Source organism: Gasterosteus aculeatus, chromosome 5, assembly GCF_964276395.1.
Source record: "Gasterosteus aculeatus chromosome 5, fGasAcu3.hap1.1, whole genome shotgun sequence".
Taxonomy (NCBI): domain Eukaryota; kingdom Metazoa; phylum Chordata; class Actinopteri; order Perciformes; family Gasterosteidae; genus Gasterosteus; species Gasterosteus aculeatus.
Genome location: NC_135692.1, coordinates 7,372,270 through 7,396,740, shown reverse-complemented (window position 1 = coordinate 7,396,740; position 24,471 = coordinate 7,372,270). Strand labels below are relative to the sequence as shown.

Sequence of the window (24,471 nt, the reverse complement as noted above, 5' to 3'; positions counted from 1 at the left end):
GCGAGAGACCAGCTGGGACCGATCCAGTGACTGGCGTGCGGCGTGCAGCGACTGGTTAAGCTTCTGTTCAGCCGCGGCGACGTGCAGGAGATCGCAAGTTTTCCAACAGCGCGAGAGGTTGCAAGAGAGATAGCGAGAGAGAGGCGACATAACAGAGGCGAAGTGGTGGCCTCTCTATCCTCGCCGTGACGCACATCGTGCTCGTCCCAACGCGGCCAAACGCACGCGCTGAGACACGCGAGCGCCCGTTCTATCGGCCGCCGCTAAATCTGTGCAAGTGCTGCTTTCCCCTTCCCCTGCCAAATCTGCCTCGATCAATGGCGGCTATAAATACCACTGAAGGAGCCGCTAGCCACTGCGTGAGCGCCGGGAGCTGTCGGCGGCGATCGCCGGAAGAGGCCGCTGGCGAGGGTTGCCATGACTCCCACAATCCCCAACGAGTCCTAATCGGAAGCAAGTAACCCGGCCTTAAAATCTGACACCGAACCGTGGCGTCCTAACACAGCTCTCAAACCCGAGGGGTGTGTGTGTGTGTGTGTGTGTGTGTGTGTCCTGAGCCCGGCTGTACGCGGGGGTGGCGGAGGATGAGCGAGCCGCCACAGATAGATTCTGGCTGACGTGGCGGCGGGCAGAGGGGAGTGGGCTAAAGATGAGCCCCGCTGCTCGCTCGCCGAGTTACTCACGCACAAAACAAACTGGGACGTGCAGCGGGACCCTCGCTCACACGGGCCTCCCGATATATAACGGCAACGCACGGCAGCCCACGTCCTCGACTGCCGCCAGACGGCCGTCACCGAGGGCCCACGCGCGCCCGGAAGAACTCCTTAGATGTCGGAGGTGAACATCGAAACGTTTGTGGCGATTGGTAATATGACAACGAGAACGCGGCAGGTCGACTCCGAGATGAGGGAGGAAAAGTCAAAAGCAAAGCAATTCATTGAGAAAAAATTCAGCTTCCTACAAAAAAAATGTCTGAAAGATTTTCAGTATCACCTACAAAACACTACCTTTGTATATTTAGGGGAAAACTACTCATGCTGATTTATGCTCGACACAATCCTAATGTGTTTAATGTCAAGTAGAACACCAATACAGTCCTGGCTCATAGGAAATAATCACACACACTGATTGATTTGATACAAATTGTTCAGCCCTACTTTAGCTGTGATGGATCGTTCCAAACTACACGTTTACTCCCCGGGACGTCTGGGACAATCAGATGGTCACGCCACCCCTCCCCCCCCTCCCCCCATCCCCCCACGCTCGCTGTTTTCTTTCTGTGTGAAGTCCATTATGTCTCTTTCTGCAGTGCTGCGGCTTTAGCAGCCTCGCCCTGCACCCCCGGGTGGTCTCGGGGGGGTTCGTGTGGTTTACGGCTCTCAGCAGTGGAGCAACATGAAACGAGAGTGAACGCTTGGAAGTTGTCATTTCTTCTCTTCTCTTTCTCAGAAGAGGCTGAGCAGTAAATTGCACTGAGGAGCTTTAGTGCGACTGAGCCGTCTCTTTGTCCCTCACATTTACTGCCTCCCAACCAAGTCAGATCATACCTGAAGAACTTTAGCTTTAGTGGGGATGGGGTGGGGGGGCGAGGGGGGTCAGTGGGTGTAGTTAAACTGTTCGCTTCCCTCCTGAGATGCTCTTTCCTACATGCTTCCTCTCTTTGTAATAGCCTCTTGCAGTATTTGCTCTGCTCAAAACACTCCTACAAACTGCACCGACTTTCGTTCGTTCGCTCGAAAATATTTACAATGTCTTCATCTCGCCGACGCACGCCGCTTCCCGATCTTGCAATTTTGTTAAATATGTCTCCAAGGCACACAGTCTTTCTTTCGCTTGCTCTTTCTGCTTTTTGCACAAAAACACTCTCTCTCTCGTCTCTCTCACGGAAGAAGACGCCCGCGTGGTTTTAATGCTTCTCCTCACAGCATTCGCACAATTAACTTTTCTGGGTCAGACCGTCGCCCTTAATGAGAAGAGGGGCCCTGGCGTCTGGTCCCACATCAGCTGGACGCAGGATGCAGTTTTAAGTAGCAGAGATGCTGAGCAAGTGCTCGACTCCGGACGCGCTCATTTAAAAACTTCCACGGTCCCCCGAGGCAGGGAAGACACTTCAAGTTTCAAGATGACTTCTGAACACTCGCGAGGGGCAAAGCGCCAAGCGGCGTTAATGGATGGCCCTCGATGGGAAACGGCGCCAAAGCTGCACTGCGAGAAAAGGTTGTGCGATGTTGTCGCTCCCAGGGGGCTTTGTACTTTAGATCAGTTTGGTAGCCATCATTTACCTTCTGTCCCGTGGGTCCAAGTAATGGTCGCCCACTAAAGTGAGTTTGAAATGATGAAGTCGCCAAGGGGCGTCGAGGAAGCGGCGGCCCGAGTGGGTCTTTAATAGCATTTCGGCTTTCCAACTGTCCGGATGCAATTTAAACACTGGTGGTGTACTCGCTGGCTCAGATATATGAAGCTACGATTTCCGACATTTACCGGTAATGTTTGTCTTTGCAGTGGATAAATTCAGTCCCTCCACAGCACAGAAACATCTGGTCGATTGGTGGTTCTCCTCCTGAGGGTCAGCGCTGAGAGAAAACATAAGTGGTGTTAAACACGACAAATAAAAGCTTTCATCTCCGCAAAGTTATGTTTCAACCGTCCTATCGGGTTGGTCGAAATCCCCTTTATTCGGTCCTATGGAATGAAATGTGACAACAGATATTCATGGATCCTTTGATGAGCCTCTGGCTGTTAATGGTTTGACTTCATCCGGTGAAGTGTGTGAGATCTACGCCGTAGATTGGTCTCCTGCCATGCGTCTCCAGACATTTGGATGCAGACTTTATCTAAAAACCTATTTTAAATGAGGGAGCAGTCTGAGGAGGGAAGACGAGCACAGCGCCGGTCAGATCCATGAACTCGTAGTTTACTTCGTTAATAGTTTCCGGTTTCCTTCATTCTCAGAGTGGTTCTGTGGATTTGCAGCCATTCATGGTCAAACGTTGTGTAACAGGGATACTTCCCATGATTTAGTCTATTGTATATCTAGGGTTATAACAGTAAATAAATAAGGACTAATGTGGTGGTTTACCTAAACGCTTTGGAATCGATGCTTTTGTCTCCTTCTTTTCAACATCTAGAGAAAAGCAAACATTTGCTTTCCCGGCCTCTGAAAAGTCAGGGTTGCTATTGTACTGTTGTTACAACTCAATTAAACCTCTATTAAGCCTAAATCTGTGGCATGGACAAAAGATCTCACTTTGAGGGCCATTTCGCACTATTTCCTGACAAATTATATGTTGTCAAAAATAATTAACAGTATACTCAAAAATGGATTGAATTGTCATTTGCAGCCCTAAAGGGGGTCGTCAGGTTAACAGGCTTAAGAGACCGCGTGAGCCTGAACTCGTGATGCAGCGTTTTCTCTCCACGAGCAGATTCATTGAGGAATGAAACGTGTGTTCGATCTGCCACGGGACCGCGTGAGCCGCCGTGGGAAGCCCCTCCCACACGGGTCTGTCCGCGCCGAGCAGGTGCGGCGGCCGCGGCGTTCCCGCCTCACCTGCTCATTTACATAATCCCACTCGCAAGAAACATCCGCAGACTGCAGCCTGCGCGCTTTTCCCCCAGATTTCCCCGAAGACCCCTGGTGGTGTGGCGGCCCGTAGGGTTGATCCACGCCGGCGTCGGGATTTAGGCTCCGCCTCCGTCGTTTGTCAAAGGCTGCTCAATGAATCCGCAGTCGCCCTCAATAATAAAAGCTTTCGATATCTAGATGGGCTGATTAGATTACCGATAATTGCCTTTTTAATGGACAAACTACTTTTTTTTTTACCAGTTTTCTGTTCTGCAACGAGCGAGCGCATTGAAACCTCGATGGCGTCGGACTGATCAATAATTCAGCAAACTGCTCATTATCAGGCGGCTGAAACCCCAAGAAGGAATTGAAGTGTTGTTTGTTGAGAGAATCATTTATTCGGAGCAATGAGGGTTGACGTGAATAACGGAAATGAAACGATCGTCTGAACAAAGATGACTGAGCAAACAGAATTATTTCGCCTCGGCTGGAGAACTTTGGGGAATTCTTTTCTATCTGCGAGCCATTCGCGCTGTGGACTTTGTGATCGGAGGCCTCTTTAATAAACGCCGTGTCCGTTAGCTGCTTTGATTTTAGCTTAAGGAACACGCTGTTGTACATATAGGGTCACTCTAATAAAGGTGATATTAAAGGCAGCGGTAAAATTAATTACATGGTAAATGACACCGGATCCCCAGGTGGATGTTTGGCTCTTGGTCGGCAGATTGCATCGCCAAGTGAACGCGTGAATCCGCTCTTTGGGGCGGCCGTCGGTGTCTCCACCCAGCTGGGCTGCTGGTTATTGGACTTGGACAGTCGAGATGGCATTCTGTGGCTCGTCGGGGCACATTTTTGTAACAATTGGGCATTTACCCCGAATCATTGAGCTGCATTTCACTGCGTCTGTTCCTACTCAGGACTCGCATGCAGCTGCTGACGTGACAAATGACTATTCAGTACCGTCTGTGATCTTTTTATACACTTGACAACTTCATGAACTAAAATGTAACTTATTGGACTGTCTTTTAAATGTGTTTAATTTAATTTAATACAAGTATGAAAGACTTTCGTAAGGATTTAGGTTTGCTAATAAAACAGACTAAGGCCTCTTCTCAGTATTGAACACCCTCCTCGGGTTTTGTCGTTAACTTATTTCCAAAACATTTATGAGCACATCTCCGCCGAACACAACATTGGAAGCAGTGCTTTTTGGGTGTCTACGTGTCATCTCCGTCACCTGGAGGCTGAACACAAAGGCGCTGAAGGAACTGAGGTGTCGAAAATACGCTTTGTCACTTTGCGCGCGATAGCGTCTCTCCTGTGACGAGCTGTCAGTGATGACTTTTTTTTTCTTCTTCTAAATGCACCAGTCTGAAAATAGTCTGAATATTAAGGACATTTGAAGTTATAAAGTCACGCCTTCAACAAAACGCTTGCCTACGATGTAATGCAGTTCTACTGTTCCCTCTGGTTAAGTGTGTGTGTGTGTGTGTGTGTTTTGCAGGGAGAACGAGGTCCTGAAGGTCCAGTTGAAGAAGTACGTGGCGGCGGTGCAGATGCTGAAGAGGGAGGGAGGCCATGGCAATGATGGTAAACCACACACACACACACACACACACACGCTGCATCATCCTGACCGACCGCCTTCCATCTATTCTGCTCTGAAACAGAAGAGCTTGTAGATGAAAATTGAGGTCATCAGTTTCATCCGGATCCCCGCTCAGTTTTCGTCTCCGGGGTTCAGATGACCAAGCTTGCTTTTCACGGCACAAAGCCCCGCTCATAGTCTGACTCGGCCTCTTTCTTTTTTTTCTTCCTTTTTTCGGGGTAGATTCGATAACTTTGACTTTGTTTTTTGTGTCGCCGGGGGACGCAAGCGGCGCTCTGTGTAAAGACTGAGGAGATAAGCTCCTGCTGTATCAAAGGCAAATAAACCGAACAAGGCAGATTATAGGGGGCCACATAATGGCTAATTGCATTTTGGGGGATAGAAGGGAGTGCGGTGATGTGTGACACCCTGCAGGGTTTATGTGGTTGTATGTTTTTGTTAAAAGGCAGAAGGGACACGTAGAGCTTCTTAATATCAGGTTTACCAAGTCGAGGTCATAATAACAAACTGGTTTCTGATATAAATCCTATTAAGAACGCTGCATGTCTTCTCATTTATTTATCCAGCCGGAGGTAACAAATGGTTCACTACGACAGAAAGTTTGTCAGAATATCAGTTCGTGATGAAAACGCTGACTCCTCAGACGGCGCAGGCCAACAAACGCACAAACAAAGAAACCGCTACGGCAAATGTGATGGGCCTTTTCACGCCATATGGACATTCCCAACCCGATAGCATGGTCACATGGCAAAAGCTGTGGTAGTTGGCATTATGTCAACCGGGTAAAAAATATGAAATAAAAAAACAAATTGCTCACTTTATTGAGAAAGTAATAACGCTGCTTAGTGTCAAAGGGCGTTTCCTCCCGTGTCAGAGGCGGCCGTTGGGAGATGACCGCTGCGTGAGAAGACACACACATTATCAGGAATTCGCCATCACCCGGCTCAACCGCCGCCGTTCCGGCGCCGCTCTTGTTTGTCTTTTTGGACCGCCGGCCGCTGTCTTGAATTTTTCCATTTCTACTCCCGTCTCCGTCCTCATCCGCCTCGTCTCTCCCTCTCCGCTGAAACGCACGCCGCCGCCCTCATCCTGACAGCCGCATCCATAATTCCATCTTCGCCGCAGCGGCGTCTAAATGGTTTCACCCCCCCGCCTCTGTCTTCTCCTGCTAATGATCTGCCTCGTTCCATCACACTTTGATGTCGACTACCACACTGTGTGTGTGTGTGTGTGTGTGTGTGTGTGTGTGTGTGTGTGTGTGTGTGTGTGTGTGAGGAATAATGTGTGAGCAGTTTAGGAGGAGCAAAGAGGGTGGGGTCGGGGGTCGGGGGGGGGGATGAATTCATACACCAGCGCTCCTTCTTTCATGTGCGGTCAGCGCGCTTCCCCGTGGTCGGGGCGCGGCCGTTCTGATCTCTGGGGCGCCGCTGACGTCCCACAAGAGACGTCTCTCCTCACGCCGGACGGTGACTGAGAAGCGGCGCGTTTGTGTCGCTGTGTGTTCTTTGGGCAGAATGCGCCAACGCACGCGTAGAGCGTTTCTGGGAGCTCTGGGTCGGCGCACGATGTGCGTTTGTTTGTGTGTTACGTCAGTAAAAGAGACCATTGGACCCCGGAGGAGTTGTAGTGTGACAGTGACAGTCGTGTTTACTGTAAAGCGGAAGAGTCTCTGGGGAGAGACAGTGAGCAGCACGTGTAGAATAATCACACCAGCGCTGACCCACTTTCACACCTCCTGTGGTTCTTACAGAATACAGTTATTTTTTTTTACATAAATCACATTAAACAAATTAGATTTTTTCCAAAATGCACATACAGCATGTATTCTAGGTGCTGGTACAATTTCAGGGCCTTTGCGATGCACTTTGGGTACCTTTTGGACTGTGGGTGAGTGGGGAGCACGGCCGTCCTCCAATCAGAGGGTTGTCGGTTCGATCCCAGGCCCGGCTAACCCGCATGTCGTTGTGTCCTTGAGCAAGACACTTAACCCAACATTGCTCCTGTAGCTGCGACTACAGTGTGTGAATGTTAGTTACTGATGGCAGGTGTCACTGTGTGTGGTTCTCCTGTCATCAGTGTATGAATGGGTGTGAATGGGTGAATGATGTCATGTGGTGTTAAAGCGCTTTGAGTGGTCAGAAGACTAGAAAAGCGCTATACAAGTACAGACCATTTACCATAATTCAATCTGACATCAAAAGTTCAAGTTAGTTTGCATCTTGGTTTGAAAGCCTTTGCTGTGCAACGTCCCCCAAGATGCATTCATCTACCAGATAAAGATTCTTTTCTTTTGCAGCTAGTTTCATCATTTTGCTGTGACACTCACTGTCTGGGGCCACGTCCACATCTCTCGAGGTCATCGCGGTGTCGATTGGTTCCATTGGCGGCCGTCCATCAATGAATCAAATGCTCATAAAATCCACCTGTGTGGTCTGCCTGTGCTCTCTGCTCAAGCTCGCCTGCGCTCAGAACTCACAATAGCCGCACTTTGTTCACGCTTGTATAGTAAGTACAGCAGTGGTGTCGGAGGGAGTCCTGAAGGGACGATCTGTCCCCAGAGTGGAGCTAATGCCGCTAACTGCTATCATTGGAAAAGAGCTGGCTGAACACTGGGCTTTTTGGTTGCCAAATGAAGAAGAAGAAGAAAAAGTTACCCGGTGAAGCTTTGTCCAGTGCCTGAGACACACAGGAAGACGTGACGTGAGGCAGCCGGCCTGAAGCCCCACGGCGCCGCTCTAAAGGGGCCGAGGCTCGAAACGAGGGCATCGACTGAATTAAGAAAACCGCAGTTTCCTCAGAGAAGCCCGCGCCGCTTTGTCCTCAGCGGAAGCTCCTCGTCTCTCGGGACATAAAGTTTCAGGGCGTCTCGGCCACCCCCGGGGGGGGGGGGGGGGGGGGGGGGTTTAATGGCTGGCTGCTTGAATGGCTGCCGTTTGACTGACTGCTTTACCCAGGGGGGGGCTCCCTTCCCTTCCCCGAGGGAATAGTCACCGAACCTGGGAAAACGTGTTTCCCCTCGTCCCTCCCACGTGGCCGATTGCTCCTTATGCTTCCCCACCACGATTAATCGGAACGGTGTCGCTGCTGCACTGACGTGACGCTTTCGTCCCGTCTCTGTGTGCGCGTTTAATTTGTCCGCAGGTGAAGCCGCCGCGGACGGGAGCTTACTCATCCACACTAAGGAAACGGATTACATGGCCGCTCAAAACCCAATAAGCTTCCGTTGTTTGCCCCCCCCCCCCACCCCCCCCACGCCAGCCAGCGGCCTAATGACCGAATGAGAGGCATTTGTCATCGCTGCCCGTCCTAATAGAAGTGTGTGTCTTATTCATTACACACACAGATCTGCGCTTATTGTCCCCCTTGCAGACGCCTCAGGGGGGGTCGGGCCTCCTGGTCCTTGTTTATGTGCCCACTCCGGACTACAAAGTTTCAAGATCGGTTAACGTGTTCATAAAAACTTTGACTGTGTGTAGACGGAGTCTCCAGCGGCTGTTAACAATATGGTGTGTGTGTGTGTGTTATTGTGGAGGTGGATTTTCATTACTTGTTAACTAATGAGTTGCTGAGTGTGTTCAGGGTTTAGAGCGAGAAAAGCAGGTCACGGTGGAGGGGGGGGGGGGGGGGGTCATTATTACGCTAATGTGTTTAGGTGTGTGTTTCGTCGGGGCATATGGGTGCACCTTCAAATACTGCACAGTGTTAATTGTCATTTTGCAGACGAGTCGCATTGTGTGTGTGTGTGTGTGTGTGTGTGCGTGTGTGCGAGGCCTAAATTAAACTGTGCATTAGTGCAGGTAGGTGGGTACGAAACCGCTGTAAGTGGTTTATGTTATGAGGTTATTTACGTCCCGGTGGGCCGCGCGGAAAGTGCAAACCATGAGTCATTCCCCGTGTGAACTGAACTTAATTGTGCCCACGCTTTCAGCCGCCGATCGCAACACGCTGGCGTTGTTTGGCCTCCGGGGTCTCAGTCCATCATGTCGGGCGTGTTTACCAGGTGTTTACCAGAAGGTGCGAGGGGACTTTGATTTGTTCGGCGGAGGGCGGTCCGTTTGCGCTGCTCGTTGACCCCGGCGCAGGAGAGACGCAGCTCGTCCAGCGGCGAGACGAGACACCCCCCCCCCCACCCCCCCCACCGCGCTCAGGTGGTTTAGCGTGGGGGGAATTCATGCCGGTACCTCGCCAGCCGTGCCCCTGCGTGCTCGGCAGGTGTGTGTGACAGATTTCAACACCTGGACGGATCCGTGTTAATGAACATTCCAGGTGGCATCTCGTCCTCTCTCAGACGAATATTGGAGTTTATTTTGCTGTAAAAGATGCATTTACTGTTCAAAGCCCTCTTGAATGTTCCCTGCTTACATACCAAACAGGTGGGTCCAACTAAAGCTAAGATCTCTGACTTGTTTCAACTATGAAATCATCTTCAAAAAGGATCACAAGTACGGAGGGATTTTTCAAGCTTACAGCCAAACCGAGACATAGAATATGAGTCAATCGCAGGATGGAAGGTTCTAGTATTCATGCCCGCGCCTTCCTCTCAAAGCTCTGTAATGGAGTGAGGCGTCTGTCTCTGAGAGTGGATTAAGTAGAGAGAGCGCCTGAAGCCGAGGAGATGGAAGGGGGGGGGGGCGGGTTGGAAGCTCGTCGGCCGCCTGCTTCTGGAGATTCACCTCTTCTCTCGCCTCGGGGTGGTTTTTGAATATATACATACACACACACACGCCTCCAGGCCATTATTGTACCTGTCACACAAAGCTTGTGTGTGTGTGTGTGTGTGTGTGTGTGTGTGCGGGTTTGATTTACTGGTTGACATCCTCGTGGAGTCGTTTTTGTTAGAACTTTTCCACTTCATAACGGACTAATGTAACATTTTAGTAGCCTATAAATCCTATCCAGCCATTGGTTGGCCTAAGCTCCGCCCCTCGCCTGTAAATAAACCACCCAGATGGTGACAGCCCAAGACAGAGACAGTCGTCCAGAACCCGGGGTAGTCGACAAACCAACGCGTGGCCTTCCGCTGACCAAGTGAATTCTAAATGATTTAAACTGCACTTTTCATTCACCCGCTCATACAGCGATGGCCCCTCCCTGTCATTTACTGCATGACCACAAGCACTCGGCCCAGAGTTGCCTCGGCTTTTTGCCGGGCCGGAGCGAGGCCATGCAGCGGCTCGGGCTGCGGAGACCAGATACTGCCAGATACTGCGGTTTGACTTTGACGCGTTTTGGCCACAGCGGCGGAGCTGCAAGGTGGTGCGACAGGCGGCTGTGAGTTTCACTAAGTGGCGAAGGAGAGTTTGAGGTGAAGTGCGTGTGTGTGTGTGTGTGTGTGTGTGTGTGTGTGTGTTTTGAATCTCTTCTTTTTAAAGAGGGGTGTTGTTGCAATGCACTGTGGGTAGGAGGGCCGAGGCTTACGGGCCGAGGGGATATTAATCAGAGCTGTGACAGTCCCACACAGAGCTGATAATGAAACTGTTGGAGCATCTGTCTCTGTTTTCCTGTCCCCTCGTAGTGCCGTGTCCGCATGCTAGAAGACATTTAGGTTGGACACTTTCACGCATTCACCCAAAGGTTCAGGCCCTTGTTTTTCTTTTATCAAGTAGAATGCGTAGTGTTTGTGTGAAACAATAAGAAAGGGATCCTCCTGCAAGTTCTAAATGAACCATAAATGAACAGAAGCAGATGTTTCCCAAAAGTACGGCTTGAATGAATTGGTTTGAATGTTGTCATGAGTTGGATTTCTGTTACATTAAATGTTTCTTTTCTGTTTAATTTTTACAATTTGTGACGCCCGATGGAAACTAAACCTCAGACGCTTTGGTATTTGTTTGCTACATTTCATGACGTTGATCAATTACCTCGCAGCGGAAGTACGACGTCGCCGGTCGTTCATCTTCGGTTCGACGGATCGTCTCGCTGTCAATTCCACGACTGTGACCGTCGCAACGTCTGCCTCCCTCGTTATGCATGCTCTTGGTGGCGGCCTTTTTTCTTCTTCTGGTAATGCGTGGTATTAATCCCTGCCGCAGCCTCTCGTCATTGTCATGGCCAGTGTGCGCTCGCTGTCTCCTCCTCCTCCTCCTCCCTGCTCTTGTTCCTGCCATTACGCCAATTACGTAATGGCCGCGTAATCGGTAGCTGTCTTATATTGGGGAACGCGGCACCAGCTCTACGGCGCTTCGTACGAGACGAGTAATTGGTCCCGACCTCGCGCACGGAGTCAGGCGCGCGGAGCTCTGAGCGGCATCCTTGAGCCGATCGCTCCCAGGCTTCCCAGGAGCCGATGCAAAGCTCAAAGTGTGAGCCTCTGGCCTGGGTGAACGCTGCATAATCTTAAACCTTAATAGAATTTAAAACGCTGAGCTCCAGAGATGCCAGACCGACATGATCCGAAGGAAGCAAGGAAAAAAATAATGCAAGTTGGAAGAGTAACACCGTAAATCGCCCTGCAGGTCTTATCCAGGGGTCTTTACCGGTGGGCGCGGAGTGATGACTCGCCGTTCTTCCATCAGCGAGAGAACAGGCAGACGGCACGAGGGTCAAACCCGCAGTGAGAAATGGCTGCAGCCAGAGCGGGAGAGCGGAGGAAGTGCCCTGAAAAGAGGAGTCACATGCAGATTTATTCTGCACTGTAATTGTTGTAATAATACTAATGCATTTAGCTCCCAGTGCCTTTTTCAAGGAAACCAGGGATCCTGCACAACACAAAGGAATTACTCCTCTTGTCTGGTCTCGGATTGAGTCTCCAAACATGTGGGAGTAATCTGTTTTGAGTGATGTGTCTTTGCTTGATTATGAGTTTTGTTCTTTTTGGAGCACTGCTGGGATTTGGATATGAATATTTACAGCGTTACGCAGATAACCATCCCCGCGCGTTTTGCGGCCCTTTTTTCCCTCTTCAAAACCCCGTGGAGCCTGTGAGGAGCCGCCGCAGCTCTCCCCTGATTAAGTGCCACCAGCAAGCCAGCGAGTCTGTGCATCTCTGTCAGCCCTCCGCTCTCCATTTACGTGTGTGTGTACACGTGTGTTCTTTGACTAATGTCGTGAGTGTTCAGCTTGTGATAACAGCCCTGCTCTATAAACAACTCAATCCTGCATCCTGCCAGCAGAGACCACCGGGCTTAAGGGGAGGAGAGGGGGGGGGGGGGTGTCGGTGAGCGGGATGCTGTATTTAGAGGAAGAAGGAATAAGAGGTGGGTTTGTTGCTGTCGGGTGAACCGTCCTGGGGGGGACGTCCTGAAGCAGTTCAGCCAAGGGGCGTAATACATTTCATGTGGCACTTTCCTCCATCACACGTCGTTCAGCGGAGCGCAGCCCCTGAAACAGAATTTGACAAAAGAAGGAAAGACGGCAGATACGCGCAACGCGTCGGGCTCTCTTGGGAAATGTTGCCACTCAAGGCATTTCCTGGTTTATCAGCCTTTTGGTTTGTGCGCATGCATTGTTGTGTTTATATTGCAGAAGTGGAGTTGTGTTCTTTTGGGGATGATCCTCTTAATGCCATTTGATGGGAGGCGAGTACTAAATGTATTTACAGCCTCAACGATTCCGTGTTGTTCTTTTCTCTACTAGTTGCCGTATTTGTTGCACATCATATTTCCTTCCACTGCAAAAAAAAAAAAAAACATTAAATTCTGCTCTGAAAAATCTATTCCGTGTCATGACCCAAGCAAGAGCAGCAGTGCTTATCCCGCTCTGCAGGGATGTTGACCACGGCCATTTCCATAAGTTCAGTTGGTGGATGTTCAACATGGTCTCTGGTGCCTAAACGCTCCCCCGCTATTATTCACCGTCAACAGTGCTGCTGCCTATGTTAGACTTTTTCACTACATTGTAACCTTCCCCTCCTACCAATCGGCTTCTACCCGGCTTGATCCCGCAGCACAGCTTCACCTCGCAGCACTGCTTTGTTGGCAGGACGGCAGCATTGGAGGAGGCTGCTGGGTGGGGATTGACTGCTTCCAGGAGGCTCTTCTGCACTGGTCAAATTCCTGCGCCGAGGATCTGTGACTCACTTCTTCTCAATTATTTTCCCTCCTCTGGGACGGGGGCCCAGGCTTTGTCTGTCTATCCGAGCAGCTGAGGCAAACGAGACCCACACGGTGCTGATGGAGAGGTGAAGCGGTTCGCTGTTGTGCTGCAGCACGCGGAGGGGAGGACTCGCTCACCAGTAATTTATGTTCTGCTTTGATTTGAACGCGCTTCGTGATCAGATTTTTAACTGGGAGGCTCAGGAATGAAGACAATCGAGGTGTGCGTGCACCCGGGGTGAATTGAAAGTTAAATGATTCTTCTTACCTGCATCAATAATCACTTTTTTAATACAAACCCAAAGTGAGGCGCAGTGGGTTTGTCAGGATCCTACTGAGACGCAAAATGTTCTGTAAAAGTGAACAGCCGACGTTCTGCTTTTGGACGACACTGATTCATCCGAGCTGCTGTACGTAAACACGGATCGGAATAGATTTTGCTTTGATAGTACAGTGAATGCAGTTGAGATAAATATAATTTTTAGTCTCATGCCTGATTATGATATTACTGTAGATTAACGGCTTTAGCGATGGAGGGGTTTTAAGATTTAACTTGATCCGTTTTGTTTTTTAGCTTGACAATTACGTCCATATTCTCTCGGGTTCCGCTATTCTAAATTCAATTCCACTCTACTTTCACTTCTCGCTCTCATCTTGCATCATCGGTGTTAACGTATACATGCAGTTCAATTCAAACAATCCCTTTAGTGCATAGTTGCATTACAGATTTGGTTGTGAGATTCATTATCGGCCTTGCTGAGATTTGGGGAGAGGCGATTTCTAAAACCTGTGTGTCTCACCAGTAGCTACAAAGCTACAGCCAGGGAGCTGATTAGCTCCTCTTGGCATGAAAACAGGTAAGCAGCTAGACTGGGTCAGTCTGAACATGTAGAAATCCTGCCTTCCAGCACAAAGGCATGTGAATGTATTGTTTGCAGTAGGTTAGTGAGGTTCTTGTATGTATTTAGTGTGTTCATCAGAGGATGCTTTACACTTACACTTTGTTGTAATTCATGTTAAACGCAGACTGAATTCATAACCGAAAGCTTCATTGTTGGGGTGTCCTCTACATGCCCCCTGCTGCTGCCAGTCTTCCCTTAGATTGGAAACCTGCATCACGCTGATTAAATTGAGTTCTTGAAAGTTATCATGTTTCCAGAACTTAATATACATGCAAAACCCGTAGCATCTTTTATCTTGAGAGAGAGAATGAGAACAAAAAGTGCAGAAAAAAAACCCCTTTCTACAACATAATGAAGATGACTCACTTGGAGTGAATCCACTTTGTGAGAAAAGTTTTTCTTTTTTTCCCCCCCGTTCTCCCTCGGTGAATCCCACTGTGCTGCAGCCAACTCGAAAGAAATGCTTGTTTTGTAAAAGTCCTTTTTGGAGTCCGGATCAAACGCATTTTCATTGCATTTCAGTGATTGAAATATTTAACGCTGGCACGGAGCCTCACGCCGCCTCCTCCTCTCCCCCGCCGCCGCTCCCCTCGCTCTGCGTCTCTCACGTTTGCTGTCTCCTACTTCCCCGTCTGTCATCTCTGGCCTCTCACCTCTTACTCGCTGACCCCACGTCGATGTGGAGATGGAAAATAACGGGCTGAATATGTACTTCACCTGGAAAGCGCCGCAGCAGAGAAATGATGGAGGTCGTCGCAAAAGTACAGTTAAGCGTGTCTTTCTGCTCCACGTCGCATCCGTTTCATCTCCTCAAGGCTTTTCTCCAGCTCGTTCCTCCATGTGTAAACATGAATACGGAAAGTAGTGTCACAATGCTTTTTTTTGGTAGGGGAGGCCGTTGACATGAGATGTAGAAGACGACTTCCTGGAAGAACAGGGAGGGGGGAGGAGGGGCGAGAGTAATGCAGATGTTTCACATGAGGGAGGGAGGGATGGAGGGCGGGACGGGCGGGTGGCACTGATTGAGACGCGCCGTCACCTCCCGTGATTACGGCTGAACTTTAGTGTGTAATAGCGTCCTCGTCTCCTGCGTAATTGGCACTTGTGTTGATTAAATCACGCATGCAGCGGGGTCGCGTTTGTTAGCGAACTCGCCGAGTTTGAAGCCGGCGAACTTTAGCGTTCAGGGGTTCCGTTCTCACGCCCCGGTTCAGGATTGGTGCAGAGGAAGCTGCTCGGGGGGGGAAGGATTGTCCCGTGCCCTAACCCCGGTGACGGGAAACGGTAATGTTGCTTAATGTGAAGAGGTCGGGGAAGGTGAGGGGGGGGCTAAACACTTACCTATGAGCTGTAGACAGTGTAGGGACCTTTCACGATGGAGGCAACGGTAGAGAAGTCAAACGAACTCATGAACCGCGGTCGTCCTGTCAGCTCGTTATTTAAGGCCTCAATTTAACGGGATTATCTGGAGGATTATTCCTTTCTTTTAGCGACGTGATTTGGCTGGAGATTTTGTCTTTAATGGCACGCTGCCGCAGCAGATTCCGTTGTCTTTCCTGCCGCAGCAGATGAGATACTGCACCAGCGGAACAGCATAACGAGAGAACCCCCCCCACCCCCCAGAATCTTTAATCCACTGTCCTCATTGTTTCTCTTCTGGCAGCTGAGAAAGACAAAAAAAAACCCCACTAGTAACAAAAATCAGCCTCTTTACATCTGCTCGTACACGGAGCGCAAAACCCGCCGAGCCACATGATGCCGAGAGAAGTCAGAGGAGCCATGATTGACATCCGGTGGAGGTTTTCTTTCTTCTATCGCCGCCCCACCGTCAGCACGTGGGAGAGGAAGTGATCGGAACCCGTTGATAAGGTCGCCGCGGCAGAGAGGCGTCACGGTAACGGGCAATCTAGTGCCGCCCCCCCCCCGCCAGTCCCACCTCTTCTTCTTTTGTCCTCCTACTTGGAGCGCTGAATCAAAGACGGCTCTCGTTCCTGCGGCGCTTCGGTCTTTGTCGACCCCCTCAGCTGTTATGGATCGGCACCAGGAGGAAGGGGGATGGAGGGGCGTCTTTTCTTGTCTTGCTAAGAAGTATTGACTTCTTTCCCGTGTCCGGAGGCGCCACAAAATGAAGTCGATATTGGGAAGTAAGGGCCACGAAAAAGCCACATGGCATCGTGGATTGATTGTGTTTTTTCCATTTACCTCTTCGTCCTCAGAAGTATTCTAGGGACGCGTTTCACAAAAATGGACCGTGACTCGGCCTTAAGGCGCCCTTCCTGCAGATAGATGGACGCATCCTTTTTATTTAATTTTTTTCCATAAAATCCCCCCCCCTGCTGAATGAGCAATGGCATCGGCCCGTCCATCTCTGCTCACTCCGGCAGACACCGGCACACCTGTTCCATAATAGAATAAAGCAAATGTTTCTCTTTGGACAGTACTTGCAGGAACAGAGATTGTTGTTAATGAGTCTCACTCTGCGTGAAACAGACCTGCTGGTTTGTTTTAATATTTCAACGTCTCCGACTGCTGTACACGGGGGAAGCTTTGTGTGCCGTTCGTCCCCCTTTGATGAGTCAGCAGGATAAATAAAAGGGTTTTTTAGGGTCGTCTCCTGTTCTGACATGTTTGAGGGAATAAATGCAGCTGATGTTGCCCGACGTGTGAAGGTAAAGAAAAGGCCCCCGGCGTGCTTCCCCGTACCCCAGTTCTACGCGTCGTGCCCCGTTGGAGCGAACACGTCTGGTGTCTGGCAACCTTTCCATATGATAATTTCCAGAGATATAGATCCGATGCTGGGCGTGCATGAATCTTTGTCTGATGACCTCATTCCTGTGTATCTCGCTCACTCTCACATCCCCTTTTCCTCTCATTCTCAGTAGCCGCACACTGTCACCGTCCCTGTGGCTTTCCTTCAGCTCCGAAATAGGAAATGTCTAAATTACACTTGCTAATAGGTTGCAGGAGCACTGTTTGCTCTCTGTCTCTCTCTGAGTCCCCCCCCCCGCCCCCTCTGTCCTCTTCCTCTTCATTTAGTCTTCGTGCATTTCATGTGATACTAAGTGAAAGGATTGTTCTTCTCAACTCTTTCAAGGAAGGAAAAAAACCTCCCCTCTTCTTCAGATGGGAACATCAATTCTTAATGCTCAATCTGCCGTGCTGGTACCTCCTCCTCTCCTCCCCTCCACCTCCCTCCTCCCCTCCACCTCCCGTCCTCTCCTCCTGCGGGTGTACAGAACCAGAGCAGAGGGCATCGTCTCAGCTGATCAGTATCTCACTTCGCTCCTTTCAAAGACTTTCACGATATGGTCTTCTCTTTTTAATAAAGAGACACCTGAGCCAAATCCTGATTAAAAGTACGTCAAGCAGGGCAGATCATTAGCATATTAATATAGAGCCATTCCAATAATTACTTTCTACCTGCAAAACAATCACAGAAGATTGGCCTCGTTTGCTTGCTGATCGGTTTCCTTATTATGGGCCTTAAAAATAAGAATAAAAGACAAGAATTTTTCAAGTTGAAATAAAGGTCTTTGTTGCACACAAACAGATATTAAAAGAAGTAACGGAACGTAAATGATGTGTGTAACCAAATAGCTACTTCATGCTTCTCTAAGGATGGACTTTGATGATGTTGGGGATCCCCTTTTCATCGCAGGTCACCGCTTCAGTTTGTCGGCCTCCGCTCTAAAATGTCAGCATGCGAAGCGCTAGGCCGAATGAAACGCCGAATAAATGCAAACCGCTCGCGTTTCCATCCACCGCTTTTGAGTGAAGGCCAGAATTTGACTGGATGGACTTTTATACCACGTGTAGCAGCGCCTGAACGGCCCCGTGGTGATGGAGAGGTGGTTCGCCTCCTCTTGTCATAACACCGTCTCATCCTATTCCACCAACAGTTCCCCAGACTTTCTGTCAGACCTGAATCACAGCAGAGGACTGTTAGCTGCGCGTGTGCTCGGGCAGCGGCGTCCATGTGGCTTCATGCTGCCTTTTAAAGCCGGCAGGGAACTCGGCCGTCATACTCGCGAGATGCTTTCTGCAGGCGGAGTCTCATTTCCTGCTGCCACTGTGATGTTTTTTTTTTTTTCCACGTTGCATGTTGTGTCCATTTTCTGCGCGGCGCTTTCCTTCTCTAGATGTGGGAGAACTCTCCTTTTCCCTCCCGGCTTCTCTTCCCTTTTCTTTCTCTTCATAAGCGGCGCACTTAAAGCTTTTACTGCATGATGCCTTCACTTTCTGCCACTTAGGGCACCTCAACAGTACCGACCCCCTCTCCCCCCTCTCTCCCCCTTTAATGTTTCCCACCTGCATTTCTTTCATTTTGTCCGTAAACCCAAAAGTCTAATTTCCTCGGCTCACATATTCTTCCAGTACTTAACGTCCATTTCAGGTTTAGAGGTTTGCTGAGGAGTGTTCTGATGTAGGTTGTTAATAATTTGACCCCTTTGACCTCTCTCATTAGTCATCCCTGCTAAATGGTGGTTGGGTTGGTCAGTGGGCGGCTTTGAACAGCGAAGACAAATGGCCCGTGTCACCGTGTTGGATGTTGGCGGCGCAGGTGCCCTTTAACAGCCGACTATTAGCAAGATAACCAAAAAGCAATTAGGTTGCCTTTCTGAAATGGCAGTCAATTAGAAAAGCTGCTGCGCACAGAGGGAAGGGAGAGAGCGAGCTTCAGCCCAGTCGCAACCAAGTGAAGTTTTGAGGGTTTCTTCGCGCTCGATCGATTGATCAGACGGGCTTTTCTTCCTAATTCACCCGACTCGCCGTACAAGCTCTAAACCCCCTCCATGTTTCCCTGATTCATTTAGCTCCATGTGTATTCCCACAGCGCTCCTTCCATCGCGTCTCTTCTCTCGTGTTTGTTTTTCCCCCGATCGATCTAAGCTACCATGAATGCACCTCAACACCTCCGGCTGATTTTTCCTATCAAAAGTCTTTAGCCGGCCCGTCATTGGCCGGCTTTAATTGGAATGACGTGCTGATATAACAATAATAATAATTATGATAATAATGGATGCAACCGGTGTTTATGTATGTCCCGGTTCTAGCGCCGGGCCTTTGTTTAAACCGGCCATCATCTGAATACTGCTGCACGGCAGCTTGCTTTGTCTTTTAATGGAAGGTCCAACGCTGACGTTTACTGTCCCCGCTGAGCTCGATTGATTCAAACGTGACGTATTTGCGTGGATTCAAGTCTGGCACCTCACACACTGACGGCACGCTGAAAACAAAGGGAAGAAGCCTCCTCAAACCTTTGTGTAAGATGCTGCAAAGAGTTTTTGTCTGAAAAGTAAACTTCACCAGGTTAAAACAGTTATTTTTTTTGATGTTGGGTTAGTTTTGTGCCTCCTGTCAGATACAGTCGATTGATCCCAAATCCTGAGATATCAAATGAATTCTCTATGAATACGAGCTCGTATCTTTTCTACTTGTCTGAAAACGTTTGTCTAAAGAAGCCCCCCGACTGTGAGGCCTTTTTGTTATTCAAGTACACAACTTGAAAGGCACTTATGAAGAAGGCCCTTTTGTCTCCAGGCAAGTTCCATGCCTCTCAGATGCTTTTCATAGGTCAGAATGTTTGCTTTCCTGCATTTAATAGTGACTCCCTGTGTTCCCAGGAAGCAGACGTGACAAGAAATAAGAAACCTATGTTGTCATTGAAGTAGACAAAATGATAGCGAGGCATGAAAGGCTGAGGTTTTGAAGTTTTTCAGCTTTCCATATTTTTGATTGTGGCGCACAATGACTGCAGACAAACTGTTTTAGGCTATTTTTATTGGCTTGCTTTTTTTATATTGTTTAAAAAAAACATTTGATTTGATATTAAATAAGCTCCGTGACAAACATAAGCTTATACATACAAGTAAAAAGCTATCGTGGGGCTATAAATAAAGCACATTACCATCACGTGAGAACTGGTGAGAGGCTGTTAAGGCCGACCAGTCCGCCTCGTCGCGCTCTGTGGTCTCTATCCAAGACATGTAAAAGCTTCAAAATGGGGTTATTTCCTGATGTATTGGATGTGAGCAAAAAACCACAATACACAAGAAAAATGCCACTTTCCAGGTTTTAGAAGCCCAGAACTGCCCCAGTGTCCCAGCATGCCTCGAGGCTACAGCGGGTTACAGAAAACCAGCCCACAGGCCTGTAGCCGACGTCTCTCTGCATCTCTAATCGGCGGCTGAGGAGAGAACCTTTTCTTATTATTGTCGCAGCCTCACATCTCAGCTTTCCATCCCAATCGTATGTGTTGTTGGTTCTGGCGCGCGGCGGCACCTGCAAGGCGATATACTGTTGATGGTGAACGCCTCCGGTCTGCCCCCTCCGCCTCGCCTGCAGCCAACGTGGGCTTTAAATCACGAGGGGGGGGGGGGGGGGGGGGAGTACATCAGAGACTCTGAGGCTGTTCCGTGACCATAACGCTGCGTCACGCCTGTGTGACACGGACACAATGAAAGCTCAGGATGGGCGAGTTTTTCCTCTGGAAGGTTCTAAAAGAAACCGAAATGTACCCAAAGAAAACGCCGCCTTAGCATCACGCTTCAAACAAAATCAACCACTGTTTTGTTAACTCATTTATTGATGATGGAGCACTGTAAGTGGAGAACTATACTTTATATACTTTATTCAAATTATTGATCAAGTCTGTGGGCTTTAACGGAAAAGTAATAGACGTGTGTGTGTGTGTGTGTGTGTGTGTCTCAGGGAGCTTTTTAAACCAACAAACGTTGTCTCCGTTCTAATGAAACCTGAATCGGTGAACTATTGACAAGCCTTTGTTAAAATATCAATTATAGACCCACCTTCAACCCAAGTGACCGAACTGCAATCACCCCGCATGGAAGCTCACAATACAGAAAGTGAGCGCCTCGACCCTCGTCAGCGGTTCGGTGGCAGGTTAAACGTTACTGAGCCTCAATGGAAACCCGGCGCTACTGCAGCTTCGACAGAGCAAAGACCCGATTCATCAAGCCGTCACATAAATACGTTGGAGATTTGAAATTGCATTTCTGGGGTAAAGCTGAATGAGACTTTGAGACGCATGGCGTGCGCCTTCTATATGAGCACCAAATCACCCGCTTCACCCGTTGCCCCCGTGAACAGGGCTTTTGCTTTGGTTAAAGTCCTGCTAGGAATGTGTCGCCTCCATGTGGAGAGGTTATGCACACGTGATTTCCTGCACGACTGAACGTACCTCTACCGGTTACCTTGTTGATTAGAGCTGAGCACCTCAAATTCAGTTGCAACGCCCCCTCTTCCCCCCCCTCTTCCCCTCCCCACGCCAACATCCCTCGCCTCCTTTTGTTGTGATCATAGAGCATCATGCAGTCACAATGATTCTGGGAGGCAGTCATTGAGGTCATCTGGCAATTCTTTATCTTTTGTTTGTTGCTCATGATGTTGAATTCCTCACTATGAGTTAACGGCAATAACTCCAGATTATGTTGAGGGGAAGCGAATTTACAGAAGATGACTTTTTTTTTTTATCGCAATGTGATTTGAAAAAGAAAGAAAAATAGGATTCCTGGTAACAAAATACCTTATTTTTCACAGTTCGAAGTCCCCCCCTCTCTGTGCAGCACTAAGCCACCGAGGGGGTAAATATGCTGATGAAGATGGTTTTTTTTCCCACTGGTTTCCATTGAGTGAGATGCCGCGTGGCAGCGCAGGAGAGGCACACAGACGCACTGAAATCCAATTTGTGTTCCCGATTAAGCCGAAAACACTTCCTATCAATATTTATTAGATCATTCCACTTAAACTTAACTTAAACCCACTATTGATCGCCCCCCCCCCTCTCCTTGTCACTTCCACCGCACGCTCGCTAACCTCTCTGAGGTGTGAAGGCTAAATAAAGCCTGACTACTTCAGATTAGAGCCGATGATAACGCATGAAACTTTAATAATGCCCGCGGGGGGGAGAGAAAAACTGGGTCATCGCAAAAAGGGAAGAACGGGGGACGAGAGAGAGAAAAAGAGAGACTGGCAGATAGTGTGAGAACACACTCTGTGACCCGGGTGGAACGCGGGTCATGTTACAGAAGCACATACGTGTTGGCGGCAAGCAGCTTTGGACAGAGCTCGGAACACGTGCTCAGCGGTAAAAGCCCACCGGCCACAGATCAGCGTGTCCACGCCGCTGAGAAGCAGAAACGCTTTGAGATGATGGCGTGCGGCTCACTGGGACCAGCTGATTTGATCTGCGCGGCTGGATCTGTCACTTTAACCTCGGGGTGACGTGATCACGGTCCATCGCGCGAGGTCCCGCGAGAGCGTCACACGGACGTTATTGGTCCTGGCAGCTAAATCGGGTCATTACGGAAACCGTAATTTGAAATATGGAGGACGTGCTCCTTACGCTTGATATTTGAGATAAATGTACTGTATGTATTGTACTTCAGTTTGTTCACATGGTTTACATTTTATGTTCTTCTTTTCCCTCAACCCAAACTGATTATCAATTTCCTCTTTAATTTATATTAAATTTATAAATTGTGGCGTAAAAAAATCATAAAAATTGTTTTCTTCTTGACATGAGATGCAGTTATGAAACAAATTGTTGAAACAACTTTTCTTTAGTGACCGTTTCCATTCACTAAATGGTGAATGTGTGTTTTTCATTAGTCAACATCTATGGGATAAATACACAAAGGCCGAGTAGATGGTAATCTGGCAGATAAAGGGGAGATGGAGCTTGATCACTGGCTCGGGTTACAGTGATGAGAAGGAATGAAAAGAGTAAAAGCTGTGGGCAGAAACCAAACAAAGAGCTAAAAGATGCCTTAAAGGCCACCAACCCCCAGCTTTAAAAGAGCTGCACCGCTATATTCCAACGACAAAGGCTCTCAAGGAGACTTTGAACACCATCAGCAACATCCGACAACGGGCGAGACTCCCCGACGCACCGCTGCTGTTTCCTCCCCATCACCGCCGTGAGTCACGACCCGCTTTCCCTCGCTGCTCTGTCCCTGCGACATGTCCTCGTTGCTATGAATGGGAAAGGTCTGTCCATTAGTGTTCCTCGCCATCTGCCAACGTCTGACTTTCCACTTGCGTTTCGTACTCCCGGTTATTCCGCCCAGCGCTCTGAAACCGACGAGGCTTTGTGTTGAGTCACCGGCTCAGAGTCGTGCCGCACCTTCCTCTACATTTTACACCGGGGGGGTTTAGTCCAAAGGGTTGGAGCAAATTTTGACCCGGTGTGGAAAAAAGATGATGATTCGTGGCCCGTAGATAAGTGGTTTTATTTTGTGTGATGCAGGGCGGGAAGACACACAACTCCAAATGAAAGTAGAGCATACACACCGACAGCCAGATGGTTTCAAAATAATAGCTGTGTGTGTGTGTGTGTGTGTGTGTGTGTGTGTGTGTGTGTGTGTGTGTGTGTGTGTGTGTGTGTGTGTGTGTGTGTGTGTGTGTGTGTGTGTGTGTGTGTGTATTTTGAGACACATATTCAATTAAAACTTGATCACAGTTAAAACCCTGTCCATCGTTTTTGCTCGCGTGTTGCTGTTTCTCGGCCGTCTCCGGACCCTCAACCAGGAGACTGTGCCCCTCGTAATTGGAGCGGCGCCTTTCATGCCGTCTTAAGTCAACCGGGGAGAGCCGGGGAAAGGTGCGGAATCGCTACGCTGGGTGTTTTGTGTGTGTGTGTGTGTGTGTGTGTGTGTGTGTGATCGCTCCCTCAGATGAGTCCTCCCCAGGACAGAAGCTCCCTGATTGGAGCCGCCGCGGCGAGGAGAATTCTGACTTCCACTCGTGCTGCCTCACATGCTGCTTTTGCCTGAAAACCAGTTTGTGCCACGTAACAGCAGCGAGGCGGCCTGACGTGCCTCTTTGTTCCCCCCCCTCTTTCCTCCTCCACTCTCACCGCGCACACACAAAGGCCGCTGATATCACAACGGGCTGTGGACGATGACAGAATGAAGGGAGATCTTCTTTTGATCAGAACTTGTAGATTAACTCGGTCAGCTTACCTGCCTGCTGCGTAACCAGCGATGTGCGGGTGATTAACTCAACTTTGTGTGTTATTGTTGGTGCAGCGAGTCACAAAGACGCCTCGTCTCTTCCCGCTGGGTTTTGATCTTGTAGTTTTATATTGAGAAATTGAACGGCGATGAAAAGGTTGATGAGGGAGGGAGGAATAAAAAAAGGAAGACCGGCAAGGAAGACGATGAGGTGGAGGATGAAGGGGTGATGAGGAGGTTTCAAAGGTGAGAGCGCGTGTGCAGGAAGAGGAGGAAATGAAGGTTGCATGAAGGAGCCGAGGGTGGACATGAGGACGCAACAGAAGGAAACCAAATCAATACTTCATGCAGGAGACGACTGAGACAAAAACAGGGGACACGTTTTACG

General features: G+C 49.2%; 1 protein-coding gene across 2 annotated transcripts in view; it reads left to right on the top strand.

Annotated features, from left to right (window-relative positions):
- Positions 1 to 24,471, top strand: part of snx29 (sorting nexin 29) — an 83,726-nt gene that overhangs the window by 13,275 nt on the left and 45,980 nt on the right. For both annotated transcript variants that reach the window (XM_040176634.2, XM_078102875.1), the window contains exon 14: positions 5,070 to 5,155. In XM_040176634.2, coding sequence (XP_040032568.2) covers positions 5,070 to 5,155 — 86 coding nt within the window. The remainder of the gene's footprint in view (positions 1 to 5,069; positions 5,156 to 24,471) is intronic.